General features: G+C 38.4%; 1 protein-coding gene across 1 annotated transcript; it reads right to left on the reverse strand.

Moving 5' to 3' along the window:
* Positions 1 to 252: 252 nt before the first annotated feature.
* On the reverse strand, positions 253 to 13,351 carry smarcc2 (SWI/SNF related, matrix associated, actin dependent regulator of chromatin, subfamily c, member 2). Its single transcript, XM_066664516.1, has 26 exons — positions 13,219 to 13,351; positions 11,164 to 11,283; positions 10,983 to 11,068; positions 10,805 to 10,886; positions 10,410 to 10,502; positions 10,198 to 10,267; positions 9,970 to 10,039; positions 9,807 to 9,882; positions 9,233 to 9,477; positions 8,999 to 9,123; positions 8,141 to 8,191; positions 7,981 to 8,018; positions 7,600 to 7,730; positions 7,430 to 7,501; positions 7,164 to 7,277; positions 6,838 to 6,991; positions 6,500 to 6,616; positions 6,137 to 6,199; positions 5,786 to 6,044; positions 4,727 to 4,888; positions 4,436 to 4,503; positions 4,185 to 4,305; positions 3,933 to 4,096; positions 3,354 to 3,488; positions 2,924 to 3,233; positions 253 to 2,697 (listed from the first exon to the last, which is right to left on the reverse strand). Exons 1-26 carry the CDS (start codon positions 13,327 to 13,329, stop codon positions 2,633 to 2,635), a joined length of 3,102 nt encoding a protein of 1,033 aa, XP_066520613.1. The 5' UTR covers positions 13,330 to 13,351; the 3' UTR covers positions 253 to 2,632.
* Positions 13,352 to 16,617: the final 3,266 nt, after the last annotated feature.

Consider the following 16,617-nt stretch of genomic DNA (forward strand, 5'->3'; position numbering starts at 1 on the left):
CACCCTGTTCTTTGATGGTCACGTCCCCCACAGAGCAGTTAGGATTTGGGTGGTGGATCATTCTCAGCGCTGCAGTGATATAGACGTGTTAGTTTTTGTTGTGCTGCTACGAGTGGATAATTTCTAAATTTGATCGCAATTACAAATTTTGACTTTCTTGTGAAAATAAGTTAACATCCTGAACAAGGAACAAATTCAAATATGCTTATCTGCAGCTTTAAGTACACATTTATTTAAAATATACTGGGTGGGGGGGCATCAGTTTAAAATATGTCACAATTTAAGTAAAAAAAAAAAACTCAACAGTTGACACTGATAATTAATGACATTTTATTGTTCAAGACATATGGATGTAATTCTGAATCTAAAACTGATGCATTCTTAACTAACCAGTCTGTTGAGCAAACAGGTGGTTGATCCATTTTAACCTGCAAATCAGCCAAGAACACGTCCAAAAGCATTCTAACACTGTACACACAATTCTTAAGGTTTTCGCACCATTGTTTAAAAGAAAAAAAAAAGAGAGACAAAGGAATACATAGATAGACTATTTAATATACCACTAGTGTCACACAATGGAAAAGAAAAGCCGGCGATATGAAAGATTTCATGTTTAGGTGTGTAACACTGGTAATGAGTCCTGTGGTGTGTGTGAGTGTGTGCGTAACAGTTTGACTGCTGCATATTTATTTGAGTTTTGAGTTTAGCGTGCCTGTGTAGAAATGTAAACTGCATTGCTGTGGGAATGTGATATGAACTGTGGTGTTCAGTAGTGAGTTTTTGGCATATTATATATATATATATGTATATATATATATATATATATATATATATATATACACACACACACAAGCACATGGCACATGAAAGGCAGAAGAACTTAAATAAAGAAATGTATGGCAAATAATTGAGGGCATAACACAGACACACATAGTCCAGTCTAATGATAAAGAATGACAATTCCACATTGACAGTTTAGTAACACAAACATGTTCACAATGAGAAAGAGTAAAGTTACACGTGTAATATGTTAACAGCAATACTGCAATCATGATCATTGTGGAAAAAAACATATAAAAATACAAAAATAGGAAGAATACAATATGAAGATACACAAAATACAACTGCAAATGTAATGTTGAAATCCCTTGTTTGTACTGTTCAGATAGTCATCACATAATGAAATCAAAGGCTTTTTCCTTCATTTAGTCTATGCTTTATGTGGGTTTGGCCTGTTAATCAACAGACACATGCACATACACACACATTCTGCTTCATCAGTCTGACAAGAAAAAAAATGAAATACACTGTGATATGACTTTTGTATGTCGTTAAAATATTTCGTATTACAATTTCACTAATTCTACCTGTATTTTTCATTATCATACACAATCCACTTTATCTTCACTAAACTTTCCAGACATAGAAACAAAAATATCCCCCGCAATTCAAAGCCAAGTTTTCACCCAATAAAATTGGTCAGTTAACCTGAAATGAATCAGTAAACTCAAAGCAGTCGTCTTTCACACAGTGGAGTAAGCTGACCACATAAGGCAAGACAGCTGCTCTTTTCTAAAAATAAAATAAAATTAAAAAACCTATCAAGATGGATAAACGTTCATGGTTTTGAACTGGGATGAAATGAACTGCGGGGTAACCTCTTCTGAGCTCACTGCAAACAAACACACACATAAACACTCGGAGTTGAAAGGTTATGAGCTTATAACAGACTCTCCAAGTTTACAGTACATGATTTATCTACAGTCAAAGACAATTTTCATACAAGGCAAACAAACATCTTTAACACTATTTTGTTGCCCTCTTTTTTGTCATGCTAAAAGTTACTTGTACGTTAAAAAAAGGTCAATGTAAGCACAACCGGCCAACCCACTAAAGCTTTCACATTGTCCCGAGAGTAAAACCAAGTCACACATACAGAATAACAAATAGAAAGTCAAGTTTTGTTTCAAATTCTTTCCAAATCGAGTGCTTCTATTACATGAATACAAAGATTAAGTGACAGAAAGGAGACTGCTAGAGGACTATTAAGTGCTTCAGTTCAATTATACTTCTCCAAAAGTAAAAATGGGGGGAAACATTCTAAAAAGTGCAGCTATTCTCCTTTTTTTTGATTACAGGTGGAAGTACCTACACTGAAGTGTCTTTCTGAATTCTGTAGTCTAGTGAAGGGCTCAGTAAACACTGACCGGGAAAAGGCTGGAACCTGACTATGAATCCCACAAGGCCCTTCAATACTGCTTCTGGTGGTGTGATGCAAAGTGATGCTGAAGAACAATGTTCATCTCCATTCTGAGTGTAGATTTTCCCCGATATGTCTAGGCCAGAAACGTGGCTTGTTTTGTGCGGTTTCTTTTCTGGCTGTTTAACAGGGGTGGGTCCAAATAGCTCTCTACGGCTGCACTGATTCGAGTGGAGGTCTCGTGTCATGCTGAATCAGTCTTTCTGTTAAGATGTTGGTAATAATATTTTTTACTGAGAACTAATTTTCTCCCAAAAAAAAAAAGAACGAATTCAAAGATAAAATCTACATGTTCTTCCCTTTGTTTCCCTGTCTCAATCTCTTTTCTTTTTCCTTCCACTTCCTAAAATCCCTCAAACTTTCTCTCTCTCTTTACTGTGGTGGGGGTACCGGGACATTGGGTTGGAGGGAATCCCCTGCTAGTGGAGCGCTGGAGTCTGAGAAAAACATGGGAGGAAATGGAGCATAAAGAAAGAAGGATAAGAGCAAGGAACATCATTGATGCACTCAGTACAAGCCAAATAGCCTTAATTAACACCAAACTTTAACACTGTATCATCAGTAACTGATAATGGTCATGAATGAAAACATGAATCTATTATGCACATAGTATTAATGCATGTAGTGTGTGTGTTGTGAGTTGGCATGTTCATATTCTCTCACCGTGCACTGCTCCAGTCTGTGTGCTGTTGGGTGGAGAGGTGTGAGAGGCTGAGGGGGGAGGAGCTTCACTTGGGGCGTTGGTAGATGTTGCTGGGGCGGGACTAGGTGTGGCAGGTGGGGCACTAGTGTTAGGAGCTGATTGGTGGGGCGCAGGTGGAGCATTGCCAGGTTGGTTTCCAGGCTGGTTGCTATGGTGCTGGTGCTGGATCTGCTGGAAGTGCTGCTGCCGAGCTCTCATCTCCGCGTACTTCAGCTGCTCCATGTGGAACGACTGACGATCTGCAAGGAGCTGCTGCCTCTGGTATTCCAACTACACCACAAAAAAATAACATAAATACATCCCAAATGACTAACCCTGTCAAAGACCTTTCAATTACTGATCTGAGTATATTTCAGTCTCTTAGGAAAACAAACATCCATTATGACTTACTGCCTCTCGCTCACGATCCATGATAGTCTCCAGCTCCTCAAAGTGTCTCAGTTTGATTTCAAGCTTTTTCATCTGAGTCTCAACCAGCAGAGCAACCAGAGACTTGATTTTCCTCTCTTCAACTGCAGCCAAGTGCTACCCAATGAAAGGGAGGTTCATTCAAGTTCACATTTACAAAACTGCTCATTTTACAAATCAGTTTTAAATTGGTTATTGAATAATTAATAACAGCATCTTAAAGGAACGTTAGTTAACATTTAGTATTTTTATTTCTGGGCTTGCCCAAGAGTTTCCACAGTGGAAGTCACTGTTATAGCACTGTCCTGAAATCACGAGGGAGGTGGAGGTGGGGGGAGACCCAGAGTAACAATGACAAAGGCTCTATTAACACTTGTCTACCTATAATAGGTCAGTGAAGCAACACAATGATATCAAAGCTGTACATTGAAAGTAAAAATACTACCTAGTGGTTCTTTAAAAATAGGTTTTAAGATTAATCAATGTATACTATGTTAACATTAAATGCTCAACTCTTTCAAAATCATTTGTCTGTATTCACATTTCTATAGAGCCACTCACCTTTGCTTTGACAGCAGCAGCAGCGAGGGCCGAGGCGGCTGCTGTGGCCAGGTTTCCCTCCCCAACATCCCTTTCTACCTTGGCTTTCCTCTCTCCCTCACTCTCTCCTTCCCTCTGGCCCTCCTCTGATCCCTCCTTCCCTTCTTTTTCCTTCTCTGCATCACCTAAATCAAGGTAGAATTTAAGTATTAAATTGGTTATTAAGGAACAACCATTTCTAATTTATCTTCTCCTACGGTTGCACAAACGTACCCATCTCTGAGTCTGTCTTTTCTGCCTCTCTTTCTGTCTCTCCTTCTCTTGGTCTTTCTTCTTCCTTCTTTCCATTTTCTCCCTGCTTCTCTTCCTCTTCACTTCCTCCTTCCTTTCCCTCCTGGGTCACCAAAAAGACACATGTATTTAAAAGAAATAACACATATATTCAGTACGTCAACAAGATTGTAGAAATTCACAGATCACTTACAGATGCATGCACTACATGACAAATCAGGTGCGGTTATTACCTTACTCTCTCTCTTGTCTTCACTGGGTTGACCATCACTGCTCTTGCTCTCCTCACTGCTCTCCTCTGCTGCATTAGTTTGATTTAAAAAAAAAGTGTAAATATATTTAAACTGCAAGGATCCTCCCTCCAGTTTCACGCATACTTTTCTAAGTGATCTGATTTCATGTATTTAATAACTTTAAATAACCAGTTTTAGTTGTACAGAAAATGTGGGCTAATTTGCGGAAATAGTAAGATTAACTAATAAATGATACGTAAAAAAAAGAATTAAACTGTGCATGTGAGTTACCAGGCTTCTCTGAATCCTCCAGACCAGTTCCAGCAATGCCACTACCCTCCAGTCCATAAAGAGGGTCTGGTCTGCCGCTCACTCTGGCTGCCTCCTCCACCCGACGAACGTGTGCCTCCACCAGCGCTGCAGGAACTTCTTCTTTCATACGAGAGAACTCCTCTGCCCCACACACACACACACACACACACACACATCATGAGCAAACAGTATCTCTACATAGTAACCATGTACTTCATATAATTGCCCTTATAAAACATTTTTTACAAGATCTATAGTAACATTATACATACTCAATGGATTCATAATAAATTCAAAATAAATCTATTGATACTATTTTAGAATAAGACTACACTTATAAAACCTTTATGTATGACTTGAAATTAATATATTTGTTTATTCATTCATTCACATTCTGTAACAGCTGCAGCCATTTTAGGGTCACGGCAAGTCTGGGGTCTACAGGGAATCTTTTGGCACAAGGCAGGAACAAACCCTGGATAATGCACCAGTGCACAACAGGAGATACACTCAACAGGTCACTCACACACAGACACACGCATCTGGACACTTTTTCACAGCCAATCAATCTACCAACAGTTTTTTTTGACTGAGGGAAGAAATCTGAGTACATGGAGGAAACCCACTCAGACACAGAGAGAACACAATCTCTTCACTGACAGTGTCATGAGGCTATGTTTGAACTTACAACTCCAGGACCCTGATGCTATTATAGTATGCACACTTATGATTTAACTGTTGGCTTGCAAGCAACAGACCACAATTTTCCTTCCTATTTGTGTGTTATAAGTGTTTGGTATGGATTTTTACTAATATCATATATAAACACACTTTAATTTAATCATAAATATTCTATAAATGTACTGTAAATTAGAATCCCAGTACTTAGACACATTATATCGCATACACTGTTTTTTCTGTCTGCAACAGTTATATTTAATGGCAGTTTCATGGACAGACAAAGCGTAGCATCGGTTTTACTCCCAAACAACTGGCAATGCAAATCTCCTTCACACACTCAGACATTTGACCTCTCACCTAAAGCAGACTTGGCTGCAGCGGAGGCCACTCGTGGGTCGACCACTGAAGCGAGGAAGGCCACGGTGCTCATGACTGGGTTTCCTGCCTGGCTGAATGGGACCGGCTGATAGGCTAATGGACCAAGAGAAGAGGAGCTTTCCTCTAGATAGGGGTCTTCGATAGGCAACCGCAAGAAGTGAAGAATACACTCGTCTTGTGTACGACTACCTACATGCTCTGAAACCTTGTTCCAGTCATCCTTGTACATCTCCAAACCCTGAAGACACAGCACACAGAGGAGGGTTTAAAGCACATGGATGAAAGAAAGTGTAGGGAAGATCTGATGCGTGTGGTATGTGCATAGAATACCTCCAGTAGTAGCAGAGTCTCCTGTTCAGTCCATTCCCGTGTAGCACTTGCTGCATTTTTACCCTGCAAAAAGACACTGCTTACTCTCTTATAATTACAAGTTTATGATCCACATGACTTACAAATTTTATCTCCTTATTATTCTTCTTATTATTAGTATTATAACTATTAAATCTGGTTATGTCTGATTGGGCGCATGTGTGAAAGCAGCTGGTAATGTTCTGGAAAATCCGACCAGTCCTGACGGGTGCCACTACACATGTGCCGCCCCATGCCTAAAACACACTGAACATTTTTCCCAAATTTCTCTTATTTATCTCCATATTTCAAAAGACCACTGCACTGCAGCCACAAAAGCCATACCTTTCCTGGGCCACTCTTTTTGCTGTACATATCTGTCCGTAGCCCAAAGTTTTGCAGGTCTGTTGGCTTATCTTTCACTTTGTCTGGGAAGGACAGCATCTGCTGGGAGGACGGAGTCTATGGAGCAAAGAAAAGATCAAAGGCTCAGCAGGAAATATATACATTATAATGGGTCATTTGTGGCAAACAATTTATTCTACGAGGGTCAAGGGTCTGTATGTGTGTTCACACTTCCGCTCCTCTAAGACCTTAACTACATAATTACATATTAGCATCATAGAAGTTACAGATAATAATTCTCAGAATTAAAATATCAAGGTGCATGTGTGCATGAGCACCTGAGAAGCTTTAGGTTGAAGTGGTACAAGGCTGGATGGTGTGTCTGCTAAAACATGAAAGTGAGATGTGGGGGGTGGTCCCATCGGAGTGGGGCGGCTCTCTGAATCCACCTGATAATTAATCAAACCCCATTGCTCCAAAAATGCATGAACCCTGTGAACATCCACAAACAAAATCACACAATCAAGGTTAAAGTTTCTTCTAATTTCTTCTCGTCTTTATCATATAAATCCCTCGATTCTTCCATTTTAACTGTCCTCTTTGAACTGAAAATGATTTAAATCCCATTTATATTTTTGAAGTTGTGTAAATGTCTCCTTCTGACCTCATGATGGCACATACATCTCCCGCAAGGTTTCTACGGCAAGCTGTAGACGTCAAATACTCCTGTGGATTCAGTCGATATGTGTCAATCATGAAGTTACGATAAGCCAGATAACTGCAATAAAAAAGAATCAGAGAAGGAAGGAAAAGAACACAATTTATTATATATTTATATTAAGAACCTTTATTTATCTTTTGCACACCTTTACACATTTTTAAATTAATGTGCACATATAATCAAAAAGGCACTTGCTAATGCGTACTTACATTTCAGGGGTCTTTGACTTGTTTTTTCCATTGAAGAACTCAGGCAGAGCTCTGCGCTCTATAGCATGAACACTAAAGGAGAGAGAGAGAGTGTAGATCTCAATATTAGCTTTAAGCAATACAATGTTGATAGCACATGACATGCTGTGAGATGATGAATGATGGAGTACCTGTTGTAGTCGAACCAGGCAGCATAGCTGGGGATAATGATATGGTGAGTTTGCTCTGTAACGTTATCCTCATGGAGATCAGAACCTTTAACTGGCTCTCCCTTCACACTGGGGGAACCCTCCTCTTCTTCCTATTCACACACACACATATATGATGTTCCAATAAGAGGAAAGATTAAAAAATATAAAATATAGAATATATACAAAATACAAAAAAAGGATCTGCAGCAGTAGTGTACAAATGTTTTGGAATTTTGTTTACTCTCGGATGAAGGTTTTATTAAAGCTTTAGTAATATTGACCTGATTCGTTGCATTGTGATATTGCAGGTATTCATGTTTTTAGCCAAGTGTTTCAGCTGAGGAAAAACAAAGATTATACCTTTCCCACTGTCTCCATAGACTCATCCTCTTGTTCATCTGCAGAGAGAAGCAATGGTTAATGCTCCAGGAGAATAGTTCTGAAATCACTATCAGTACACACAGCTATTGGACACACAGGTGGCAAACACAGGGGCAGATACACTAATAAATGTACTGACCCAGGTCAGTCCCACCCTTCACTGGAGTTGAGTCTGAGTCCTTCTTGGTCACTATATACACACACAAAGAGCTTGTTTAAAACAATCTATAGTGTAACACGTATGAGTAGACGACAAGTGCTATTTTAGTTCATTACTGTGATTGTGTGTTTGTGTGTGTATGTTAAGGTTGCACAATATGAAACAAACTAGTAATATATTAATTACACTGTTAAATATTTGAAACAACTTGCACTATAGTTCAAACTCATTAATGAATCAGTAAAGTGATGAGTTAAAGATTAGCCCACATTATTTTAATCAAAACTTTTAGGGATGCATGACCAGAATCAGGTTATTTATTAATGCTACTCCTGCATCAAAAAGCTTCATTGTGTTAAACAGAATATCCCCTATTATTTTAAACAGGCATCTCTTGTACAAGCTTGTGGCAGTTAAATAAATAATACATATATTGCATTATTAATAATTTATATACTGCAACACCGACAACAGAAAATGCTGCAAATGTGACAGTGTATTTCATGTGTTAATTAGCCCACAGAGGGATTTAATAAAATTGATCAAATTCAGTGGTAATATAGGCCATCAGCCAACTGGACCTTAAAGAGACTAAACTTGGAGCCGACCATGTCGTTTTACAACTGGTGCATCCCTAAATAATTTATTTGGTTGGATATTTTGATAGTGATTAATCTGTCAACCTGCAGAAACAATAATCAGTAAGAGTGAGAAGTATCAGCCTTGAGCTCAGATGCAAATTTCAGCCTTCTGTGACATTACTGCAAAGACCTATATTATGAAACTAAATAACAACAGTGTGCAAATTATATGTATTTAATTCTGTACAGTTGTTACCTGTTTTATTTTGGGAGCCGTCTTCTGCTGCAGGAATAGGTGATGGCTCATCCAGGTCTTTCGTTAGATCTTCCTGTTCCTCTTCCCTCTGGCCTCGCTTTGACTTAGTGTATGGAGTAGTGGGCCTTCAAACATATATCACAAACAAGTGAATACTCCTCAAGCCAGGTTGCTGTATGACAGATTGATAACACGGGATATGTGACAGAGAGATTACATCTTTCTCTTTCATACCCTTTCTTGGTGTTTTTCTTCTTGCTCTCTTGTGGAGGAGGAGTTGGGGATGGAGAAGGTGAGCGCTTTCTTTTCTTGGCATTGCCAGGTTTTTTATCTCTTCTCTCATCTGGAGCACTTACTTCGTCCGTCAGCGTCTTGGCCGAGATCCTCTTCCTCCTTGTGCCTCCTTCACCAACCTCATAGTCTTCCTCATTCATCCACTCATTATACTGGTCTAAATCCAGAATCCACTTAGCATGAACCTACACTTACACAAACAGACATGGACATAGGGGATGAATTAGATTTGTGACTGGCTGACAAGCAAAAACACGAGGTACTCTGAAACCACAAAATAAAAGATAACAGAAAAATGCTATATCTGAACTTATACTATTTTATTATATAGTGCCCTATTTTTGGAGTCCATTCTGTTACAGTCCTAGAACAAGCCAGAACAAATAACAAACATTGTTCCTTATTAAATATTTCATTTACATTGAACAGATGATATGTTATATTTTCATGTTTATACAACAAAATCAGGGAGAGACATCAAAAGAAACAGAAATGAAGAAAACAAAGTTAAGACCTTCCTGGGTTTCTCAGGACTGGGTGGATCCTCCACCACTGCCTCCACTTCACTGGCTGAGATCCATGTATCATAACTAAACAATAAGACACAACAATATATTTAACAAAAATTAAACTATTTATATATCCGTGTGTGCATACGTGTACGTGTGAAGCCTTGCCTGTCAGGCCAATAGCCCCAGTGTAGCAGCATCTGTTTATCTCTCTTCATAACAGGACGGACCCACTCCTCTGTACCACACAAAAGTTGATATCAGTTGACAGCTGACCATTCAAAACTACGTTTCACTTTAAAAACAATATATAACAAACCATTATTTAGAAATCTGTAAAATCAATCTGTGACTTTGTAACACTTAGCCCAACTGTTGCAATTCTAACTCACTCACCCTCCTCTAGACTCGAAGGAATGGGCACTACCACATGAGAACTAGACTGTTTATCTTCGGTAACTGAGCCCTGAGACACACAAACACACACACACACACACAATACAAAATAAAATCATCAGAAATACATTCAGTAAATATTCTAAATATTCTCTGTCTCTTACTGTCACGCTCTCTTTCATACACATCCACACACAAATCTAAAGTGATACCTGGTGGCGTTTAATGATGTCCTTCAGTTTCCCTAGCAGCTTGGGCTCAATCTCTGAGCTCAGGTAAATCACAGGCCGAGTCAGACAGTTATTCTGAAAACAGAAAAAAGGATTCAATTTTATAAATAAATCTATATGGACTATAAACATTTCATCAATTTGACAAAGAAAATACAGTCAGAATACGAAAAACTAAATATCAAAATATAGAATCCTTGAGAAAAATAAAGAAACACACGACAGAAAGAACAGAATGAAAAAGAAAGCACGGAAAACAGTGATTTATTTCTATTTTTTTTAAAAGAGAATCTTACTTGAGGGAAAGATGAAAAAAATTAAAGATAAAATTGTCTCAGAAAGAGAAAGACATGGCAGACACGGAAATACAATCTCACCTGAACCAAAGATTTCTCTATGGTCATAAACATCTCAACATTCCGGTCCATTCTTGAAGGATTCTGGAAGTCAAACCTCCTCCTGAGAGGAAAAGGAAAATATTTTTTTCATTTTGATTGTTAATAATACAGAACTGCATATTTCACACACATTTAGACAGAAAAAAAATTATCTCACCATCCCTGGTCACTTTTAAACTTGTAGGCAGCAGCAAGTATGTGACACAGAGCTCCTCCAGCTTTAAAATCCAGAAAACACTTCATCTGGAAAAAAAAGGATGGAGAAATAGAAGTAGAGCTTTGTTTATGGGGACAAGAGTGTTTTATATTGTATAAATGAAGGGAATGTGTGTGAGTACCGGTAGCTTTGTAAGAGGAGGGTTGCTGACATGTCGGCCGAACACTTCCTCCTGAAACTGCAGCAGCTGAACAACCAGACTGGACAAAGACTTGTTGGTGGGGGGCTCCGCTTGAATGTACTACAAACACATAATCATTAAACAGGTAATGGGAGGAAATACGGTTAATAACAGGCCATATTTCTATTGTATTTAGAGATATAAAGGCAAGACAAAGGGAGGATGGTTAAATAACAGTACAGGATATTTATCTTGAAACTTTGTTTGCTGCAACAGAAGCACAGACTAAGTCATGTCCCATTCAGTTTGACCAGTTATATTTATCATATTTATATACCTTCTACACTTCCTGTATTCCCTGGTACTTATACTTTGTGTGAGATCGTTTGTAAAAGACAACAAACCTTGCAGTAATCAAAAAAGAACAGAAAGTAGCCTGTTCAGAGCTAAACCTGATCATTAAGGATACTCACCAATGCAACCTTATCTAGATATCAATAACAATTACTATTTGTTGCTACAAGGTTATTACTGTGCACAGCTGGTTTCCCCAGATAAGGTTTTATGGTCGTTTCTGATTCGAAATAAATAGAGTGAACAAAGTAATTAAAGCACACTGTAATACCTTTATTTATACATTTTTATTTAGAATGTTTATGTAGATGGGTTAAATTTGATAGTTTCACTCAGAGCTCTATACTGCTCTGCTTGCTTGTATTCCTTCTTGCATACAGATTAATGTTACACACCTGTTCTGTGATTGGTGTAACACTTCAGTTGCACTGCTATTACCTTTCAAAATATGAATGCTTAATAAGGTCTTTTTGAAAAGTGTCTTTTACCTACTGGAACTTTTGCCTGTCCCCATCCACTATAATTACACATTATATGAACTATAATAATTCAAAATGTTTAAACAACTCAAGGGCCCCTCCAGTGGTCAAGCAAGCAAACCACATCAACATACACTCAAACAAGTTTCTCAGCCACAGAATGCACTTGAGCTGATACCACTGCTAAAATAACTCTTTTTAGAAACATTTTCTTCATAATTTACTGTTTGTACTAGCCAGAAAATGTAATAAAATAGCCCAGTGCACCTTTAACACCTAAATCCATTTTACACCCATGTACATATATATTTTTATTGCTACTATCAGTGAGACACTGATCAAAAATGTCACTTTGAAAGGACCAGACTTCAAATAACAGAATCCAACTAAATAATTAATTTGATTAAATTGTCTCTTGCCGCTAGAGTTCATGGTAAGAAACAATATTTTGTGTGTTAAATTATTTTATGCAAGTAAACAAACAAACTGACTCAACCTGGGTTTAACCCTTTAATTCGTTTAAGCCACTTTATTCATTTTATTCTTGAGAGGGTTTCTGAAGGATCAGATATCTAGATTTAATACTTTTTCTTAGATTCCATTTGGAAAAACGCTAATAAATATTAAAGGTTTTTTTAAAGGTTCAATGGCACCCCAGTCATGGAGTGCCCCATTTGACTGTACCAGTGAATGAGAGAGAGGAGGGGCAGAAGGGGGCCACAAAATCACAAGACCTTCATCTGCTCCAATTCACTGGAAACACGCAGGATTGTATGTCTAAAAAGTCCTCATGTAGCTGTGTGAGGTAAAGAAGCACATCTGGACGGATGAAAGAGGCACACACTGCAGTGCCGTTAGCCTGCTAGCTTCACCCTCCACAGATAAAGAAAAAACACGTCCTGCCCCTTCTCAAAATCCTATTAAACATGGATGGACTTATTATGGAAATATGAAATCACTTGGAAAATCATCTAAACGCTGGGGATTTGACCGGGGCCTGTGTCTGTTTCCTAAAGCGTTTGCTCGGCATCTTCTATTGTTTCATTTCTCCTCAGTGGATTTAAACAGCTGGATTTCTCTCTCCATCGCTGCCTCCCTCCTCTATCTCTCTCTCTTTCTCCTGTACACCGCTTTCTGCCTCCTCTCATCACGCTCCCTGTTTCACCATGAATATATACCAGCGTGTAGTCTTTTCTTTTAAATGGATATAAGTGAGCTGTACCTTTTTATAATTCTTGCCCAGCCACACTCGGACATTGTCGAACTGGGAGACGGTATCAGACGCTTCGAAATATTTTACATTCGGGCCGCCGTCTTTCTTCCGTACCGCCATCTTTGTCTACAGCCAAAATGTTGGCCACAGAGCGCCGCTTGGTGGACAAACTCATATTATCCTCATCAACCTCAGCGCCAGGAACGCTTTAAATGAACGAGAAAATACCGCCATTCCGACTCTCACTGGAGCCTCCCGATGCAATGGAAACCGTGCTGTGTTTGAGCCAATATGGCAGACCAAGACTCACAGTTCACAGTGTGTAACTCTCACCCCTATCAGAAATATATAAATAAATAAATGATGGCTATAAAGTGTCGTCGTGTCTTCATAAGGGCTTCACTAGGGCTTGCCACGTACGTTTACTGAATAATAAGTCTGTAGCCACATATATCTGGGATTTAAGAATTTTGTATTATTAACTCGGGGAAATTTGGACATTAATACGGTCTACAAGGCTTGTCTTTAAAATTTGGTGTGTTGGTACGCTGTTTGGCCTGAGTATTCATCTCTCTGACTGCATTACTTTTTAATGTGTATCTCTGTGTATGAGACATAAATGCCTAAATGAGCAGAACATTACAGTCAGTTGTACGATTAAGAAAAGATATATCACAAAGAAAAACATACCTTGATGCATAGTTGCGGAAGAGTTTAAATATAGAATCAGAGCTCTCTCTCTCTCTTTATATATATATATGTGTGTGTGTGTGTGTGTGTGTGTGTGTGTGTTTTATACCATTACACTATATTTTGTCAAACTACAAACATGATAAATCTTATTCTTTCCAGTAACTCACCATTAGGGGGCAATGCTGGACAATGTGTGACTGCAACTGTAAACTCTGAGCGTTGCAGCTTTTCCAGTGGGTTTTAACCAATTTCCCCTTTGGACCAATTTTAGCAAAAGCATTTTTTTTAGATCTTAGGAATTTTCAGCGTTGAAACTCCATGGCACTATAATTAAATACAATTGTATGACAATAGTTTTCAGAACACCAACTAACATAAGGGACAAGTGTGTCTGTATTTTTGATATGCTAACAGAAAGTAAGTCTGTTAAGTCTGGAAGCATCTTACCTGGAAAGCAGACACAGAATTGCATCTGTCCGAACACAGGGCTGTGTTTCAGTATGAAAAGCTAAGGGTTAAAAGGAGAAAAACAGACACAAGCATGGAGAAATTATAATTACGTGATAATCAAGTTAAATGGCTAACATTTATAGCTTCTTGTCCTTTGTCTTCACCACTGGGCTCTGATGAGCTGTGGCTAATTCTCATATAAAGGAACAGATGCTGAAACCTGTCATTCCAAGAGAGTTGTTTAGACGGGGAGGACAATGCTGTATTTTGTAGTATTTTGACCCAAACTTGTCACAGTTGGAACTTCATAGTTCAGGGAGCCAAAAGCCAAATAACAAAGCAAAACACAAATAAATAAGGTAGGTCTATGTTACATAAATATTTCTAATAACATTATAAAAAGAACTGAATTATTGCATTAAATTTTTCTATATTTTTTGAAATACAGTGTGATAAATATTCATTACATATATTTCCCCCCCGTTCTGCTGATGAGGTATACCATATCAAAAGTGTGTAGGCCAAAAAGCTTGACACATTTATCTTGATTTTCTCATGCTCCTGACATAATGCTGCTAAATACAGATACAGGTCTTCACCAGGTTACTGGAAGCAAACTAAAGCATTACAGTAAACTAATGATCAATTATGCTTGAATAGAGTTAAAGGCCCTGCACAAATTAATTTCTTTTAAAATATTGTCACAAAAATGCAAATGCCTATTTTACACCAGTAGACAGTGTTTTTGATTAGTATTCTCCGATATCTCATGTAAAAGAGCGTATATTGTGCTTTATGCCAGGATTTCAGTAAATTGATAATGAGGGAATGGCTCTGTATAGACTGGCCTACAGTTTTCTCTTCTATTTTTCCGAGGCTTGTTTATGTCACAGTTGTCTTCTTTGTGAGTTTGTTTCTGTCTCGCCAACAGCAGCTCTTTGACCTTTTCGTTATCTACCCTCAAAAGATACTCGCAACCATTCCCCCTCATTATCAAGGATACAAGGATGTGTGTGTGTGTGTGTGTGTGTGTGTGTAAATCTGGGAGATGGGGAGTGAATAATGATCAATACTGTCAGTGGCTCAGTGACTAATTAGCATTTGTGTGTGTGTTGAAGATAGTGACAGAATCACAATTACCTTTGTTTGTCTTCATTTTTTTTTGCATGTTCATGATAAATGTTCTGATTTGTGTTGTTTTAATTTTATTGTATTGATCATTTTACTTATATTAGGTATATTATATACATAATATATAGGTATTTTGTTTATACCTATATGTATAAATAGGTTTGTGTGTGTGTGTGTGTATATGTGTGTGGGGGTGTATGTGTTGTATTGATTATTGTAATGTGTGTGAGCTTGTCAGAATGTGTGTAAAGAACTTTCTGGCTGGCCTTCACCAGGACGATTACTAATGGGGCCAAATACACAAACATGTGCACGCACACACACAAAAACAAACAAACAAACAAAAAATCTTGTATCAGTGAATTGTGGAGATATTACATCGATTTCCATTCATTTTGTGGAGACTTAGCATTAACTTTTCCTAGAGTACTATTAGCTTAATCCCTAAACTATCCCTAACCTTATAATTTGGGAACAAGCTGATGTTCTCACCACCAAGAAAATTCCTCACAGTATGAATGTATAAACAGGTTATTATATTCCTAGCACACACTTTTCCCCCATACATTGTTGTACAGTTATATAGATATGTATTCATTGTGTGGAGCCTTCGCCTTACCAAATTCATAAAAACTACTAGGAAGAGAAGTCATCACAATATTCATTCATCCATTGTCTGTAACTGCTTATCCAGTTGTGGTGAGTCCAGAGCCTACCCAGAATCCTTGGGCGCAAGGTGGGAACACATCCTGGAGGGAGCGCCAGTCCTTCACCAGGCAACACACACTCTCACATACACTCACACCTATGAACACTTTTGAGTCCCCAGTCCACCTGCCAATGTGTGTTTTTGGACCATGAGAGGAAACTGGAGCACCCAGAGGAAACCCATGTGGACACAGGGAGAACACACCAAACTCCTCACTGACAGTCACCCGGAGCAGAACTCGAACCCACAACCCCAGATCCCCGGAGCTGTGTGACAGCCACCAAGTCACCACAATGAGTGTGCAAACAGGTTTGATATCCATATGCAACTGTTATAGTGTTCTTTTTATATGAACAAATCTGAAACATGGACATAGTTGAGATGTCTTGTAACACTGAAAAATTGCCTAAAAAATCATAGCTAAA

Source organism: Hoplias malabaricus, chromosome 3, assembly GCF_029633855.1.
Source record: "Hoplias malabaricus isolate fHopMal1 chromosome 3, fHopMal1.hap1, whole genome shotgun sequence".
Taxonomy (NCBI): domain Eukaryota; kingdom Metazoa; phylum Chordata; class Actinopteri; order Characiformes; family Erythrinidae; genus Hoplias; species Hoplias malabaricus.

Bases quoted from the DNA above. Each gene is read 5' to 3' on its own strand.
- smarcc2 (XM_066664516.1), bottom strand. From the start codon at position 13,329: ATGGCGGTACGGAAGAAAGACGGCGGCCCGAATGTAAAATATTTCGAA. The intron at 11,069-11,163 runs GTACTCACACAC...TTTTTTTTCCAG, and splicing joins CTCCTCTTACAAAGCTACCG to ATGAAGTGTTTTCTGGATTT. The intron at 6,617-6,837 runs GTGCTCATGCAC...TTTGCTCCATAG, and splicing joins TTCAACCTAAAGCTTCTCAG to ACTCCGTCCTCCCAGCAGAT.